Source organism: Bos mutus, chromosome 29, assembly GCF_027580195.1.
Source record: "Bos mutus isolate GX-2022 chromosome 29, NWIPB_WYAK_1.1, whole genome shotgun sequence".
Lineage (NCBI taxonomy): Eukaryota > Metazoa > Chordata > Mammalia > Artiodactyla > Bovidae > Bos > Bos mutus.
In genome coordinates this window covers 22,558,319-22,574,896 of record NC_091645.1, presented here as the reverse complement: position 1 = coordinate 22,574,896, position 16,578 = coordinate 22,558,319, and the positions used below count along the sequence as shown (strand labels likewise).

Genomic DNA, 16,578 nt, shown 5'->3' with positions numbered 1-16,578 from the left:
GTCCTACACAGAGCTACTTTGCAGAGTAAAGGAGATAAGGCATGTGAACAGCTTGGCGCAGTACTTGACACAAAGCAAACAATGATGTTAACTAGTGCTACAGTCAGTGATTGACTTTCTAATAATCATCTTGGCTAGAGTCTAAAGCTCCCTGCTTTCTCTCTTGCAGACATTGATGAATGTGCCTTAAGAACCCATACCTGTTGGAATGATTCTGCTTGCATCAACCTGGCAGGGGGCTTTGACTGCCTCTGTCCCTCCGGGCCCTCCTGCTCTGGTGACTGCCCCCATGAAGGAGGGCTGAAGCGCAACGGGCAGGTGTGGACTCTGAAAGAAGACAGGTGTTCAGTCTGTTCCTGCAAGGTGAGGCTGGTGTGGTGCACTGGAAACTGTCACTGTTCTTTCCTTCCCCCTCTGCTCTCCCTCCCCATCTGTTTCCACCCAGTTGTTGATTCACAGGTCTCCTATGGTTCCTGAAAAGGATTCTGTTCTAATCCCCACTACAGCTAATGATGATGCTGGGTGGCAGGCAGACTTGCTGGGAATGAGGTGAGGTGTCGGGGTTGCAAAGAGACTGCTGAACACAGGGGGAGCAGAGCAGAGAAGCCAGTGAGTCCCCCTACTGAGAGCCGGCAGTGCCTTTAAGGTTGGTTGGGTGAGAGCTTTAATGAGCCGTCATCTCCTACTTTTACAGTCTTGCTGATTAAACCTTCTCTTTCCCTGAAATGATCACCTGCATGAACTTGCTCACTCTTCTGGTGACATCATCCAGAAAGCAAGGCTCAGAGGCTTGTAGTGGCCAGAGACAGGTGAACCTCTGACACATTGTGAACACAGGATGATGAAAGTACGAGGCTGTCTGGTAAATGATGTCTTTTTGTTGTGCTCAGTGCTGAGTAATTCCTTACATTAAGTTGTTTGGAAGTGAGTTTAATGCTTATGAAAATAAAATTCTGTCATTGACTAGTTTTGCTTTATGCTTTGCAAAGTGGGCCTATTAAAGTGTTTGATTCCTTTGTGCTTTCTTTTGTTGATCTTGCCTATTCAGTTTCCTTTGATATTACATTTTCTGTAGCTCTTACATTGTATTTTTATGTCTGTTTGAATGAGACTGTTTACTCTTTGGCTTTATGGGTATGGGAACTGGGAGAAGTTACTTCCTCAGTAGCCTTGTAGAGAGCTGGTCTCCTGATGAACTCAACGTGCTTCCTGGAAACAGAGTAGAAATGAACTTTGAAGTCACCCAGTTCATTCACCTGCCTTCAAGTCTGTCACAGCTCCAGACCTGGAGGCACATATTTAGGAAAGCTGTATTACTAAGTGTTTTTTTGTTTGTTTGTTTGTTTTTGGCTATGAGGCTTGCAGGATTTTTTTCCCATTTGTTTATTTTTAAACTTTACAATATTATATTGGTTTTGCCATATATCAAAATGAATCCGCCATGGGTATAGATGTGTTCCCCATCCTGAACCCTCCTCCCTCCTCCCTCCCCATACCATCCCTCTGGGTCGTCCCAGTGCACCAGCCCCAAGCATCTAGTATCGTGCCTCGAACCTGGACTGGCGACTTGTTTCCTATATGATGTTATACATGTTTCAATGCCATTCTCCCAAATCATCCCACCCTCTCCCTCTCCCACAGAGTCCAAAAGACTGTTCCATACATCAGTGTCTCTTTTGCTGTCTCGTATACAGGGTTATCATTACCGTCTTTCTAAATTTCATATATATGCATTAGTATACTGTATTGGTGTTTTTCTTTCTGGCTTACTTCACTCTGTATAATAGGCTCCAGTTTCATCCACCTCATTAGAACTGATTCAAATGTATTCTTTTTAGTGGCTGAGTAATACTCCATTGTGTATATGTACCACAGCTTTCCTATCCATTCATCTGCTGATGGACATCTAGGTTGCTTCCATGTCCTGGCTATTATAAACAGTGCTGTGATGAACATTGGGGTACACGTGTTTCTTTCAGTTCTGGTTTCCTCAGTGTGTATGCCCAGCAGTGGGATTGCTGGATCATAAGGCAGTTCTATTTCCAGTTTTTTAAGGAATCTCCACACTGTTCTCCATAGTGGCTGTACTAGTTTGCATTCCCACCAACAGTGTAAGAGGGTTCCCTTTTCTCCACACCCTCTCCAGCATTTATTGCTTGTAGACTTTTGGATCGCAGCCATTCTGACTGGTGTGAAATGGTACCTCATAGTGGTTTTGATTTGCATTTCTCTGATAATGAGTGGTGTTGAGCATCTTTTCATGTGTTTGTTAGCCATCTGTATGTCTTCTTTGGAGAAATGTCTATTTAGTTCTTTGGCCCAGTTTTTGATTGGGTCATTTATTTTTCTGGAATTGAGCTGTAGGAGTTGCTTCTATATTTTTGAGATTAGTTGTTTGTCAGTTGCTTCATTTGCTATTATTTTCTCCCATTCTGAAGGCTGTCTTTTCACCTTGCTTATAGTTTCCTTTGTTGTGCAAAAGCTTTTAAGTTTAATTAGGTCCCATTTGTTTATTTTTGCTTTTATTTCCAATATTCTGGGAGGTGGGTCATAGAGGATCCTGCTGTGATGTATGTCAGAGAGTGTTTTGCCTATGTTCTCCTCTAGGAGTTTTATCATTTCTGGTCTTAGGTTTAGATCTTTAATCCATTTTGAGTTTATTTTTGTGTATGGTGTTAGAAAGTGTTCTAGTTTCATTCTTTTACAAGAATGAAACTTTGTAGCGTTTAATATTGTCCTGGAGGTCTCTGAGATTGTCCTCATTTCTTTTAATTCGTTTTTCTTTTTTCCTTTCTGATTCATTTATTTCTACCATTCTATCTTCTAATTCATTAATCCTATCTTCTGCCTCTGCTATTCTACTATTTGTTGCCTCCAGAGTGTTTTTGATCTCATTTATTGCATTATTCTGGAGAAGGAAATGGCAACCCACTCCAGTGTTCTTGCCTGGAGAATCCCAGGGATGGGGGAGCCAGGTGGGCTGCCGTCTATGGGGTCGCACAGAGTCGGACAGCAGCATTGCATTATTCATTATATATTGACTCTTTTTTATTTCTTCTAGGTCCTTGTTAAACCTTTCTTGCATCTTCTCAATCCTTGTCTCCAGGCTATTTATCTGTGATTCCATTTTGATTTCAAGATTTTGGATCAATTTCACTATCATTATTCAGAATTCTTTATCAGGTAGATTCCCTATCTCTTCCTCTTTGGTTTGGTTTGGTGGGCATTTATCCTGTTCCTTTACCTGCTGGGTATTCCTCTGTCTCTTCATCTTGTTTATATTGCTGAGTTTGGGGTGTCCTTTCTGTATTCTGGCAGTTTGTGGAGTTCTCTTTATTGTGAAGTTTCCTCACTGTGTGTGGGTTTGTACAGGTGGCTTGTCAAGGTTTCTTGGTTAGGGAAGCTTGTGTCAGTGTTCTGGTGGGTGGAGCTGTATTTCTTCTCTCTGGAGTGCAATGAAGTGTCCAGTAATGAGTTATGAGATGTCTAGGGTTTTATAGTAACTTTGGGCAGCCTGTATATTGGAGCTCAGGGCTGTGTTCCTGTGTTGCTGGAGAATTTGCTTGGTATGTCTTTCTCTGGAACTTGTTGGCCCTTGTGTGGTGCTTGGTTTCAGTGTAGGTATGGAGGCATTTGATGAGCTCCTGTCAATTAATGTTCCCTGGAGTCAGGAGTTCCCTGGAGTCAGGGTTTGGACTTAAGCCTCCTGCTTCCGGTTTTTAGTCTTATTTTTACAGTAGTCTCAAAACTTCTCCTTCTATACAGCACCATTGATAAAACATCTAGGTTAAAGGTGAATAGTTTCTCCACAGTGAGGGACACCCAGAGAGGTTCACAGAGTTACATGGAGGAGAGAAGAGGGAAGAGGGAGTTAGAGGTGACCCGAATGAGATGAGGTGGAATCAGTAGAGGAGAGAGCAGGCTATCCAGTAATCACTTCCTTATGTGCACTCGACAACTGGACTGCTCAGAGATGTTCACAGAGTTATACAGAGAAGAGAAGAGGGAGGAAGGAGACAGAGGTGGCAAGGAGGATAAAAGGGGGGAATGAAAAGGAGAGAGACAGATCCAGCTAGTAATCAGTTCCCTAAGTGTTCTCCACCGTCTGGAACACACAGAAATTCACAGAGTTGGGTAGAGTAGAGAGGGGTTAGGGAGGAGACACAGGCAACCTGGTGGAGAAAAAGAAGAGTCCAAAGAGGGAGAGAGCAGTCAAGCCAGTAATCTTGTTCCCACGTAAATATGGGTACTGAAGATTGGGTTTTTAAAGGTACAAAATTGATAACAAATACAAAAAGCAAAAATTAAAATCTAGAGTAGAGTTTGGAATTTCAAAAATACAATGCTAAAGAAAAGAAGAAGAAAAAGAGAAAAAACAAAACCAAAGTCACAAAAACTATAAAGAAAATATAGGTACAAAATTGATAACAAATACCAAAAGGCAAAAATTAAAAATCTAGAGTAGAGCTTGGAATTTCAGAAATACAGTGTTAAAGAAAAGAAGAAGAAAAAGAAAGAGGGAAAAAAAAGTCACAAAAATTATAAAAAAAAATAGGTACAAAATTGATAACAAATACCAAAAAGCAAAATTAAGAATCTAGAGTAGAGTTTGGAATTTCAAAAATACAATGTTAAAAAGAAAAAAAAAGAGAAAAAAAAAAGTCACAAAAATTATAAAAATATATATATGGAGTTTGCTTTTAAAAAATCTGTTCTTTGTTTTTTGCAAAGTAATAGTAGGTTATAAAAGTGAAAATTAAAGGAGTAATAGAAGACTTAAAATTTTTTTAAAAATTAAAAAAAGAAAGAAAAAATGATAGTAAAAATATATCTAGGACTTTCTCCGGTTATTGTTGTGGGTATTGTGGGGTCACTTCATTTTTGGCTAGTTCCTTGGTCCGGCTTATATTTCTCAAGATCTATAGGCCCCTTCCTATGTAGTCAGTACTAAAGACAGGGTTTTAATCTATTGCACCTGTCGCTTCCAAGGTGGTTCCCTCTGTTTTAGCTTCTGTTTGCTGGTCTCTTCGGTGTCTGATTTGCAACCTGACACAAGGGGGTGGTGGTGGACATTTTTTTTTTTTTTTTTTTAGGCTCACTTGTTCAGTCACGCTGTGGGGAGGGGGGGACACTGCAAACAAATAACACTGGAGTGTGCTCGCAGTGCCTCAGCCACACTGGGCCTGCTCCCGCTCACGGCGCGTGTACCTTCCCTGCCCACACTGCTCAGGCTCTAGGTTGCTCCGCCAGGAACTATCTGAGGCCGGCACTGGGCTGCATGCACCTCCCAGGTCTAAGCCGCTCAGGTTCAGGCACTCGGGTAGTCCTCAGAGGCGCAGACTCTGTTGGGCCTGCGTTTTGTGCCCTTCCCAGGTCTGAGCAGCTCAGGTGATGAGGTGTTTGGCGAGTGCGGTCGCTGCGACTTATCGCCTCCCTGCCGCTCAGTTTTCTGGGTGTACAACCTGCACACCTTCTCAGGCAGATGTTGACCGTCCAGAACCCCAAGAAGTCTCATTTAGCAAAGAGGCCTGCTCTCAGTTTTGTAGATAATGTCTCTGGGGCTGTGATTGCCCCCTTCCGGCTCTGGCTGCCTGTCACCAGAGGGGGATGGTCTGCAGCCAGCTATCCCTGTTCAGTCCTTTGTTCTGTTCGTGGGCCTGGCGGTGTCTTATGTTAGGGCTGGCTTTTTGCCTGGTAGATATCCCACAGTCTGGTTTGCTAGCCCAAGTTAGTTCACTCAGGTAGTGCTCAGGGCATTCAGCCCAGATCCTTACTCTAAGCGATGCAGCCCACGCCTCCCTGCCCAGCCCCTGCTTGCTAGTGGCGGGTGCAGGCGTCTGCGCTGCTTCTCCACTGGGGGAGTTACTGTTGGGCTCATAATATGTGGGTTTTAATTGTTTATTTATTTTTCCTCTCTGTTATGTTGCCCTCTGTGCTTCCAAAGCTCGGCACAGACTCAGCAGTGAGAGTGTTTCTTGGTGTTTAGAAACTTCTCTCTCTTTAAGACTCCCTTCCCAGGATGGAGCTCTGTCCCTCCCTCTTTTGTCTCTTTTTTTTGTCTTTTATATTTTTTCTTAACTCCTTTCGAAGACAAAGGGCTGCTTTTCTGGGTGCCTGATGTCCTCTGCCGGCATTCAGAAGTTGTTTTGTGGAATTTACTCAGCGTTTAAATGTTCTTTTGATGAATTTGTCGGGGAGAAAGTGGTCTCCCTGTCCTATCCTCTGCCATCTTAGCTCCTCCCCTCCTAAGTGTTTAGATCATTGCTCCATAACAGCCATTCTTCCTTGTATATGAACAATTTTGTTGTTGTTTAGTAGCTAGGTCATGTCCAACTCTTTGAGACCCCATGGACTGTAGTCTACCAGCTCCTCTGTCCATGGGATTTTTCCCAGCAAGAATACTGGAGTGGGTTTTCATTTCCTTCTCCAGTGTATATAAACCTTGTTCCCCGTACTTAGATTTAGGTCCATGGCTCCCAGTCATTAGGCACCTCCTATATGCCAAGCATCTTGTAATTGTTTTATTAGTCATGTATCGTTCAATAGGTTACAAATACTTTTAGTGTGTTATGTTTTTCTTTTTTCCTAGCACATTAAAATTGATTTATTTTAATCAAAATCTGTATACTTTTTTTCAGATTTTTATTTTATATTGGAGTATAGCTGATTAACAATGTTCTGATAGTTTCAGGTGTGCAGAAAAACAACTCAGCTATACATGTATCCTTTCTCCCCTAAACTCCCATCCTGTCCAGGCTGCCACGTAACACTGAGCAGAGTTCCTGGTACTATATAGTGCGTCATTATCGGTTATTTATTTTAAATATACCATTACGTACATGTTGATCCTAAACTCCCTAATATCCCTTTCCCCGACCCTTCCCTGCTGGTAACCATAAGTTCATTCTCTAAGTCTGTGGGTCTGTTTCTGTTTTGTAAATAAGTTCATATGTATCATTTCTCTTTAGATTCCATGTATAAGGAATAGCATATGATATTTCTCTTTGTCTGATTTACTTCACTTGGTATGATAATCTCTAGGTCCATTCATGTTGCTGCAAATAGCATTATTTTGTTCTTTTTAATGGCTGAGTCATACTCCATTGTATGTAAGTACCACATCTTTTTTATTCATTCCTCTGTCAATGGACATTTAGGTCCAAGCATCCTATAATTTACAAACAGCATCCCTTTTAATATAGCATGACTCTGAAAGACAAACTGAGTTTCCAAGTTTTAGGGCAAGTAATTGTGCACTTAATATCACAAGATATAAATTTGTAGGCTGGGATTTGAAGTTTACTTGTTTGCTCCAAATCTTAGAGTTACAGGACATGTAGCAAAATGAGAAAACTATATATGACATATGTTGATATTTATAAAACCAATTAAGTAATCAGTCAACCCAACTGGATTGAGCTCAATGCTCAACTCACCACTATTTTAATGACTATGTAAGGACATTCCCTCAAGCAGTCTTCGGGTTATTAAGTACAGTATTTAAGTATGTGGCACTGACTTAGAGCAAAAGTTTTTGAGAGAAAAGATTGTGGGTTAGAGTGGCTGAGAAAGGTTTATGGGAGAGGTTGGCAATTAGGTCTCCATTCAGACAGCAAAATGAATTCCTTTACTAATTCTATTCTAGAAAATATTACTTTACCAAACCTTTGTGGAGGCCACAACCTGGCCCCATTCTATTTTTAAAGCTTTCTATGTCCCTCCAGTACTATTGCCTGGAAGATCCCATGGACAGAGGAGCCTGGTAGGCTACAGTCCATGGGTTCAAAAGAGTTGGACATGACTGAGCGACTTCATGTTCATGTCCCTGATTCTAGAACAGGCAAGGGATTTTAGTTGAGTCTTGACCAATATGAACCAAAAGTTATTTTTCAGTTGTTTTATTAAAGTCTATGATAAAGCAGGGCACTTACCAATCATTAAAAATTTTCCAAAACCTCATTTATTGGCTGTGTTAATAATCCAAAGACTGAGTTGATTTATGCTGCTCTGACTCCTAAAGTATCTCTGATGACTTTTAGGAATTAGACTGACATTGCCACAGGAAAGTTACAAACTCTGTCATCTTATTTTGTTAATATAATGTGTCTCCACTATCCCTCCTTTATGAATAAAGTACTGAGCAGAGTTAGTTTCATAAGTCTTTTAAAAAAGAAAAATTACCTGTGAATAGCACAGCTTGCAAGAGGTTGTAGAATAAAAGGAGATCTGGCTTTAGGAGCTGAACCAAGAAGCCTGCATCAAATTCTGTAGATCTTCAAAAAATGAACTTATTTGTAATCCCCTTTGTTTCCACTATTTTCAGTTGTAAGTATTCTATTCTGATTTGATAAGAAATATTTCCAGTACTTAGGCGTGTAACTGAACTATTATTATGGCATCATCTCAGAGGCTAAGTAAAATCAAGGTTAAGTTATGAAATGCTGGCTTTTTAATCATACTCTGGATGTTTCCAATTCAAATAAAAACAAATCACACAAGCAGAATCACAAAAGCCAACCACAGGTCAAGGCATACTGTTGAAAGAAGCAAGGTTAGAGTTCTTTCATCCTTGAGAATCAGTACATCAGGTTAGCTAATGTTTCATGTCAATTGAAAAAGAGGCCTTGGAACATATCCACAGCTGAATGGAGTTCAGTGATAAACCTGGGCTAGCACAAATGGACGTGGGTTCCATTTAAGTGAAATGTACCTCCTTGACAGTGACAATGCTTGTGGGCACCTTAAGACAACTAAGTTGATTAGGCACAGAATAATTGCCTAATTTTGGGGGATGCATGTTCCTCCAGATCACAGAAATCCAGAATGAAAAATGGTTCTCTCTTTAGGCTTCATCCCTAAATCTTAAGTTATAGCCCAATTTCTTTTCATAGATACCCATTTGTGGCTTTTCCTTTCATAAATTTGTCATGGACCTTATGGAGATACCTTTTATTTTCTATCTATGCTATGTGGAAAAATAGAGAGGTCTCAAGTTTATTAGTTTCCAGAAAATGTAGCATTTTACTATGAATGGTTACATTTATATTGATAATAATGGAGATGAATGAGGAAATGGATACACAATTAACCACCTGTCACGCTATGGTAGAGTCATGAACAATTTATTTGTTGTGCGAACATAAGATAAAGAAGTATGCTCTATTCTGGGAGAGTGAAGAAAGGAATAGGGAATGACTTCACAGAATAGGTGACCTTTGAATACATTCTTAAAGGATGAGAAATTTATCCAAGTAGAGATGTGGGGAAAGTAAATTCCAAACAGAAGGAAAAGCAAGAACAAAGAAGCAGAAGCATAAAAATATATATTAAAGGAAATATAAAGTGAATGATGAGATTCAACTATCAGGAGCAAAACAAGAGTGTGGGAAGGTTATAAGAGGTGATAAGCCTGGAGATAAAGGATGGGGATGGAGTCAGGCTTTGGAATTTAGACTTTATCCTGTAAGCAGCTGAGGATCACGTGAGATTTTTTTCATTTAGGACTGCTATGGCCTAATCATCGGAGAAGGTGATGGCACCCCACTCCAGTACTCTTACCTGGAAAATCCCATGGACAGAGGAGCCTGGTAGGCTGCAGTCCATGGGGTCGCGAAGAGTTGAACATGGCTGAGCAACTTCACTTTCACTTTTCACTTTCATGCATTGGAGAAGGAAATGACAACCCACTCCAGTGTTCTTGCCTGGAGAATCCCAGGGATGGCAGAGCCTGGTGGGCTGCCGTCTCTGGGGTCACATAGAGTCGGACACGACTGACGTGACCTAGCAGCAGCAGCAGCAGCATGGCCTAATCATAGTCTGATTAATAGCATGATGGACAGACTGGGGAGATCAAAACTGAGTGCAGCGATACTACTTAGACTGAAGTAAAGATTTGGGAAACTAAAGGTGAGAACCTGAAAGAGCAATAGAGAGGTAAGACACAGGGTAAGTAACACAGAAGTAAAATGATGTGCTATGCTATGCTAAGTCACTTCAGTTGTGTCCGACTCTGTGGGACCCCATAGATGTCAGCCCACCAGGATCCCCCATCCCTGGGATTCTCCAGGCAAGAACACTGGAGTGGGTTGCCATTTCCTTCTCCAATGCATGAAAGTGAAAAGTGAAAGTGAAGTTGCTCAGTGGTGTCCGACTCTTAGCGACCACATGGATTGCAGCATAACAGGCTCCTCCGTCCATGGGATTTTCCAAGCAAGAGTACTGGAGTGGGGTGCCATTGCCTTCTCCGAGGTAGAATGATGGTCCTGGTCAATTATGTCCTTCAGCCACTGTGGCAATGTGTGTCCTTATAATATAGGTGAAAAAGAAACTTCAAAGTGGTGGTTGGAAACTTAACTGCAGATTTTCCTGGATAACAAGAATTGAGGTGTCAATGATAAGTTAGAGACAGGATTTACAGTTACTCCCATACCTACACTCTTACCTACTACTACTATTGTCATTAATTCAGTTCAGTCGCTCAGTCGTGTCTGACTCTTTGTGACCCCATGGACTGCAAAATGCCAGACATCCCTGTCCATTACCAACTCCTTGAGATTACTCAAACGCATGTCCATTGAGTTGGTGATGAATCTAACCATCTCATCCTCTGTCATCGCCTTCTCCTCCTCCTGCATGATCCCAGCATCAGTGCCTTTGCCAGTGAGTCAGTCCTTCGCAGCAGGTGGCCAAAGTATTGGAGTTTCAGCTTCATCATCAGTCCTACCAATGAATACTCAGCACTGATTTCCTAGAGGATGGACTGGTTGGATCTCTTTGCAGTCCAGGGACTCTCAAGAGTCTTCTCCAACACCACAGTTCAAAAGCATCAATTCTTCGGTGCTCAGCTTTCTTCACAGTCCAACTCTCCCATCCATACATGACCACTGGAAAAACCATAGTCCAGTCAAAGCCTTGACTGGATGGACCTTTGTTGGCAAAGTAATGTCTCTGCTTTTCAATATGCTATCTAGGTTGGTCATAACTTTCCTTCCAAGGAGTAAGCGTCTTTTAATTTCATGGCTGCAGTCACCATCTGCAGTGATTTCGGAGCCCAAAAATATAAAGTCTGACACTGTTTCCACTGTTTCCCCATCTATTTCCCATGAAGTGGTGGGACCGGATGCCATGATCTTCGTTTTCTGAATGTTGAGCTTTAAGCCAACTTTTTCACTCTCCTCTTTCACTTTCATCAAGAGGCTTTTGAGTTCCTCTTTCTGCCATAAGGGTGGTGTCATCTGCATATCTGAGGTTATTGATATTTCTTGTGGCAATCTTGAATCCAGCTTGCACTTCACCCAGCCTGGCATTTCTCATGATGTACTCTGCATATAAGTTAAATACTCAGGGTGACAACATACAGCCTTGATGTATTCCTTTCCCGATTTAGAACCAGTCTTTTGTTCCATGTCCAATTCTAACTGTTGCTTCTTGACCTGCATACAAATTTCTCAGGAGGCAGGTTAGGTGGTCTGCTGTTCCCATCTCTTTCAGAATTTTCCACAGTTTGTTGTGATCCACACAATCAAAAGTTTTGGCATAGTCAATAGAGCAGAAATAGATGTTTTTCTGGAACTCTCCTGCTTTTTTGATTATCCAACAGATATTGACAATTTGATCTCTTTGAAATGATTCCTCTGCCTTTTCTAAAACCAGCTTGAACATCTGGAAGTTCATGGTTCATGTACTGTTGAAGCCTGGCTTGGAGAATTTTGAGCATTAATTTGCTAGTGTGTGAGATGAGTGCAATTGTGAGGTAGTTTGAGCATTCTTTGGCATTGACTTTCTTTGCGATTGTAATGAAAACTGACATTTTCCAGTCCTGAGGCCACTGCTGGATTTTCCAAATGTGCTGGCATGTTGAGTGCAGCACTTTCACAGCATCATCTTTCAGGGTTTGAAATAGCTCAACTGGAATTCCATCACCTCCACTAGCTTTGTTCGTAGTGATGCTTTCTAAGGCCCACTTGACTTCACATTCCAGGATGTCTGGTTTTAGGTGACATCCTGGTTATCTGGGTCATAAAGATCTTTTTTGTATAGTTTTTTGTATAGATCTTTTTTTCTTCTGTGTCTTTTTGCCACCTCTTCTTAATATCTTCTGCTTCTGTTAGGTCCATACCATTTCTGTCCTTTATTGTGCCTATCTTTGCATGAAAAGTGCCCTTGGTTTCTCTTATTTTCTTGAAGAGATCTCTAGTCTTTCCTATTCTATTGTTTTCCTCCATTTCTTTGCATTGATCACTGAGGAAGGCTTTCTTATCTCTCCTTGCGATTCTTTGGAACTCTGCATTCAAATGAGTATATCTTTCCTTTTCTCCTTTGCCTTTCACCTCTCTTCTTTTCACAGCTATTTTTAAGGCCTCCTCAGACAACTATTTAGCCTTTTTGCATTTCTTTTTCTTGGGGATGGTCTTGATCACTGCCTCCTTTATAATGTCATGAACCTCTGTCCATAGTTCTTCAGGCACTCTTTCTATCAGATGTAATTCTTTGAATCTGTTTCTCATTTCCACTGTATAATGGTAAGAGATTTGATTTAGGTCATACCTGAATGGTCTAGTGGTTTTCCCCACTTTCTTCAATTTCAGTCTGAATTTGGCAATAAGGGGTTCATGATCTAAGCCACAGTTAGCTCCCGGTCTTGCTTTTGCTGACTGTATAGAGCTTCTCCATCTTTGGCTGCAAAGAATATAATCAATCTGATTTCAGTGTTGACCATCTTGTGATGTCCATGTGTAGAGTCGTCTCTTGTGTTGTTGGAAGAGGGTGTTTGCTATGACCTGTTTGTTCTCTTGGCAAAACTCTATTAGCCTTTGCCCTGCTTCATTCTGTACTTCAAGATCAAATTTGCCTGTTACTTCAGGTATTTCTTAATGTCCTAATTTTGCATTCCAGTCCCCTATGATGAGGAGGACATCTTTTTTCGGTGTTAATTCTAGAAGGTCTTGTAGGTCTTCATCAGAGAACCGTTCAGCTTCTTCAGCATTATTGGTCGAGACATAGAGTTGGATTACTGTAATACTGAGTGGTTTGCCTTGGAATCAATCAGAGATCATTCTGTTGTTTTTGAGTTACAAGCAAGTACTGCGTTTCAGACTCTTTTTCTTGACTATGAGGGCTACTCCATTTCTTCAAAGGGATTCTTGCTCACAGTCATAGATATAAAGGTTATCTGAATTAAATTCACCCATTCCACTCCATCTTAGTTCACCGATTCCTAAAATGTTGATGTTCACTCTTGCCATCTCCTGTTTGACCACTTCCAATTTGCCTTGATTCTGGACCTACCATTCCAGGTTCCTATGCAATATTGCTCTTTACAGCATTGGACCTTGCTTCCATCACCAGTCACATCCATAACTGGGTTTTTTTTTTTTTTTTTTTGCTTTGGCGCCATCTCTTCATTCTTTCTGGAGTTAGTTCTCCACTCTTCTCTAGTAGCATATAGGGCACCTAGTGACCTGGAGAGTTCATCTTTCAGTGTCCTATCTTTTTGCCTTTCCATACTGTTCATGGGCTTCTCATGGCAAGAATACTGAAGTGGCTTGCTGTTCCCTTCTCCAGTGGACCACATTTTGTCAGAACTCTCCACCATGACCCATCCGTCTTGAGTGTCCCTACATTGGAGTGGTCATAGTTTCATTAAGTTAAACAAGGCTGTGGTCCATGTGATCAGACTGGTCAGTTAGACTACTGTCATTTGTAGTTGGAAAATCCAGCGGGAGAAAGAGAAAAGCTTTAAAGGCCAGATTTCATTTCTGTGCTTTGTTCAGAAGGTTTTTTGTTTTTCTTGTTATTTTGTTTAATTAATAAAGGAAGGTGAATTAAAAAAAAAAAAGCATTCATCCTGAAACTAAGTGTAATACTGCACAAAACCAGAACTGGAGTTTTTCTGGGAATTAGAAGGATGGTTTGGGAAATGCATGTTCATAAGCCATCACCCACAATGTCATATTAAAGACAGGGCCCAATAGTTATGGCAACAAAGAACTTGGGCAAAATGTTGAAGACTCTTGCCTTGAAATTGTCTGGAATACTGGCCATTTGATCTAGTCTCATATAAGCCTTCACTCAGAAGCTGAGGAAGGTGGCCATATTAGGGAAACTAAAAGATTCTTACATTTCCTTCAAGTAAGGAGAGACTAACCCACTCTGCAAAAAGCTAACAATAAAGCCCTACAGTTCTTAGCATAGTACTCATACCGAGAATGAAGTCCACTGGTGAGTCAGCCTGTGCCTGGGGCTAGAGTAGAGTTAGATTTCTAGAATCTTGCAGTCTACTCATAAAAACGCTTTAGTTTGCTCTCAGAACTTAACCAGCACTATTATCAATACCTTCCTGTTTAGGGTGTTTTCTGATGTCAGGAGTTGGCTGTGCAAGCCCTAAGGTTACGTTTTTGTGTTTCTTTTTTCCCTTGCTTTTGCTCATTTTTTTTTTTTTTTTATCAGTTAATAATAACAAATATTTTCCCATGTGGTGAAATTCTTGTTTCTAGAAACATTTAGTAGTGGAGAATCTATAGGGGAAAATGTGAGTTGTTGCATTGTGTCTTATTTTACTGAAATAAAATATTGTGTTAGTTTCCGTTGTAGAATAGTAATTCAGTATTTTTATATATTACACCCTACTTAAAGTTACCACAAAATAATGGCTATATTTTCCTTCAGCTTCTTCAGCATTACTGGTTGGGTTACTTGGATTACTGTGATATTGAGAGGTTTGCCTTGGAATCAATCAGAGATCATTCTGTCATTTTTGAGATTGCATCCAATTACTGCATTTTAGACTCTTTTGTTGACTATGATGGCTACTCCATTTCTTCTAAGGGATTCTTGCCCACAGTAGTAGATATAATTGTCATCTGAGTTAAAGTCACCCATTCCAGTCCATCTTAGTTCACTGATTCCTAGAATGTTGTTCACTCTGCCATCTCCTGTTTGACCACTTCCAATTTGCCTTGATTCATGGACCTAACAGTCCAGGTTCCTATGCAATATTGCTCTTTACAGCATCGAATCTTGCTTCTATCACCAGTCCCACCCACAACTAGGTATTGCTTTGGCTTTGGCTCTGTCCCTTCATTCTTTCTGGAATTATTTCTCTACTGATCTTCAGTAGCATATTGGGCACCTACTGACCTGGGGAGTTCATCTTTCAGTGCCCTATCTTTTTGCCATTCCATACTGTTCATGGGGTTCTCAAGGCAAGAATACTGAAGTGGTTTGCCATTCCCTTCTCCAGTGGACCACATTCTGTCAGACCTCTCCACTATGACCCATCCATCTTGGGTGGCCCCACAAGGCATGGCTTAGTTACATTGAGTTAGACAAGCTGTGGTCCATGTGATCAGATTGGCTAGTTGTCTGTAATTGTGGTTTCAGTCTGTCTGCCCTCTGATGCCCTCTCTCAGTGCCTACTGTCTTACTTGGGTTTCTCTTACCTGGGACGTTGGGTATCTCTTCACGGCCGCTCCAGCAGAGCACAGCCACCACCCATTTGAATGCAAAGTTCCAAAGAATAGCAAGGAGAGATAAGAAAGCCTTCCTCAGCAATCAATGCAAAGAAATAGAGGAAAACAATAGAAAGGGAAAGACTAGAGATCTCGTCAAGAAAATTAGAGATACCAAGGGAACATTTCATGCAAAGATGGGTACAATAAAGGACAGACATGAGAGGGACGTAAACGAAGCAGAAGTTATTAAGGAGACATGGCAAGAATACTCAGAGGAACTATAAAAAAAAAAAAAAAAAAAAGATCTTCATGACCCAGATAATCATGAAGGTGTGACCATTCACACTCACCTAGAGCCAGGCATCCTGGAATGTGAAGTCAGGTGGGCCTTAAGAAGCATCACTACAAACAAAGCTAGTGGAGGTGATGGAATTCCAGTTGAGCTATTTCAAATCCTAAAAGATGATGCTGTGAAAGTGCTGCACTCAACATGCCTGCACATTTGGAAAACCCAGCAGTGGCCACAGGACTGGAAAAGGTCAGTTTTCATTCCAATCCCAAAGAAAGGCAATGCCAAAGAATGCTCAAACTATCTGCCAATTGCACTCATCTCACATGCTAGCAAATTAATACTCAAAATTCTCCAAGCCAGGCTTCAACAGTACATGAACTGTGAACTTCCAGATGTTCAAGCTGAATTTAGAAAAGGCAGAGGAACTATTTCAAAGTGATCAAATTGTCAATATCCATTGGATCATCAAAAAAGCAGGAGAGTTCCAGAGAAACATCTACTTCTGCTTTATTGACTATGCCAAACCTTTGACTGTATGGATCACAACAAACTGGAAAATTCTTCAAGAGATCAGAATACCAGACCACCTTACCTGCCTCTTGAGAAACCTGTATACAGGTCAGGAAGCCACAGTTAGAAGTGGACATGGAACAACAGACTGGTTCCAAATAGGAAAAGGAGTACGTCAAGGCTGTATTTTGTTACCCTGCTTATTTAACTTATATGCAGAGTACATTATGAGAAACGCTGGGCTGGAGGAAGCACAAGCTGGAATCAGGATTGCCGGGAGAAATATCAATAACCTCAGATATGCAGATGATACCACCCTTAAGG

At 41.0% G+C, this 16,578-nt stretch overlaps 1 protein-coding gene across 2 annotated transcripts in view; it reads left to right on the top strand.

The window, feature by feature from the left end:
* The window catches only part of NELL1 (neural EGFL like 1), a 1,049,219-nt gene that overhangs the window by 1,006,196 nt on the left and 26,445 nt on the right, over nt 1-16,578 (top strand). For both annotated transcript variants that reach the window (XM_070364999.1, XM_070364998.1), the window contains one exon: nt 170-363. In XM_070364999.1, coding sequence (XP_070221100.1) covers nt 170-363 — 194 coding nt within the window. The remainder of the gene's footprint in view (nt 1-169; nt 364-16,578) is intronic.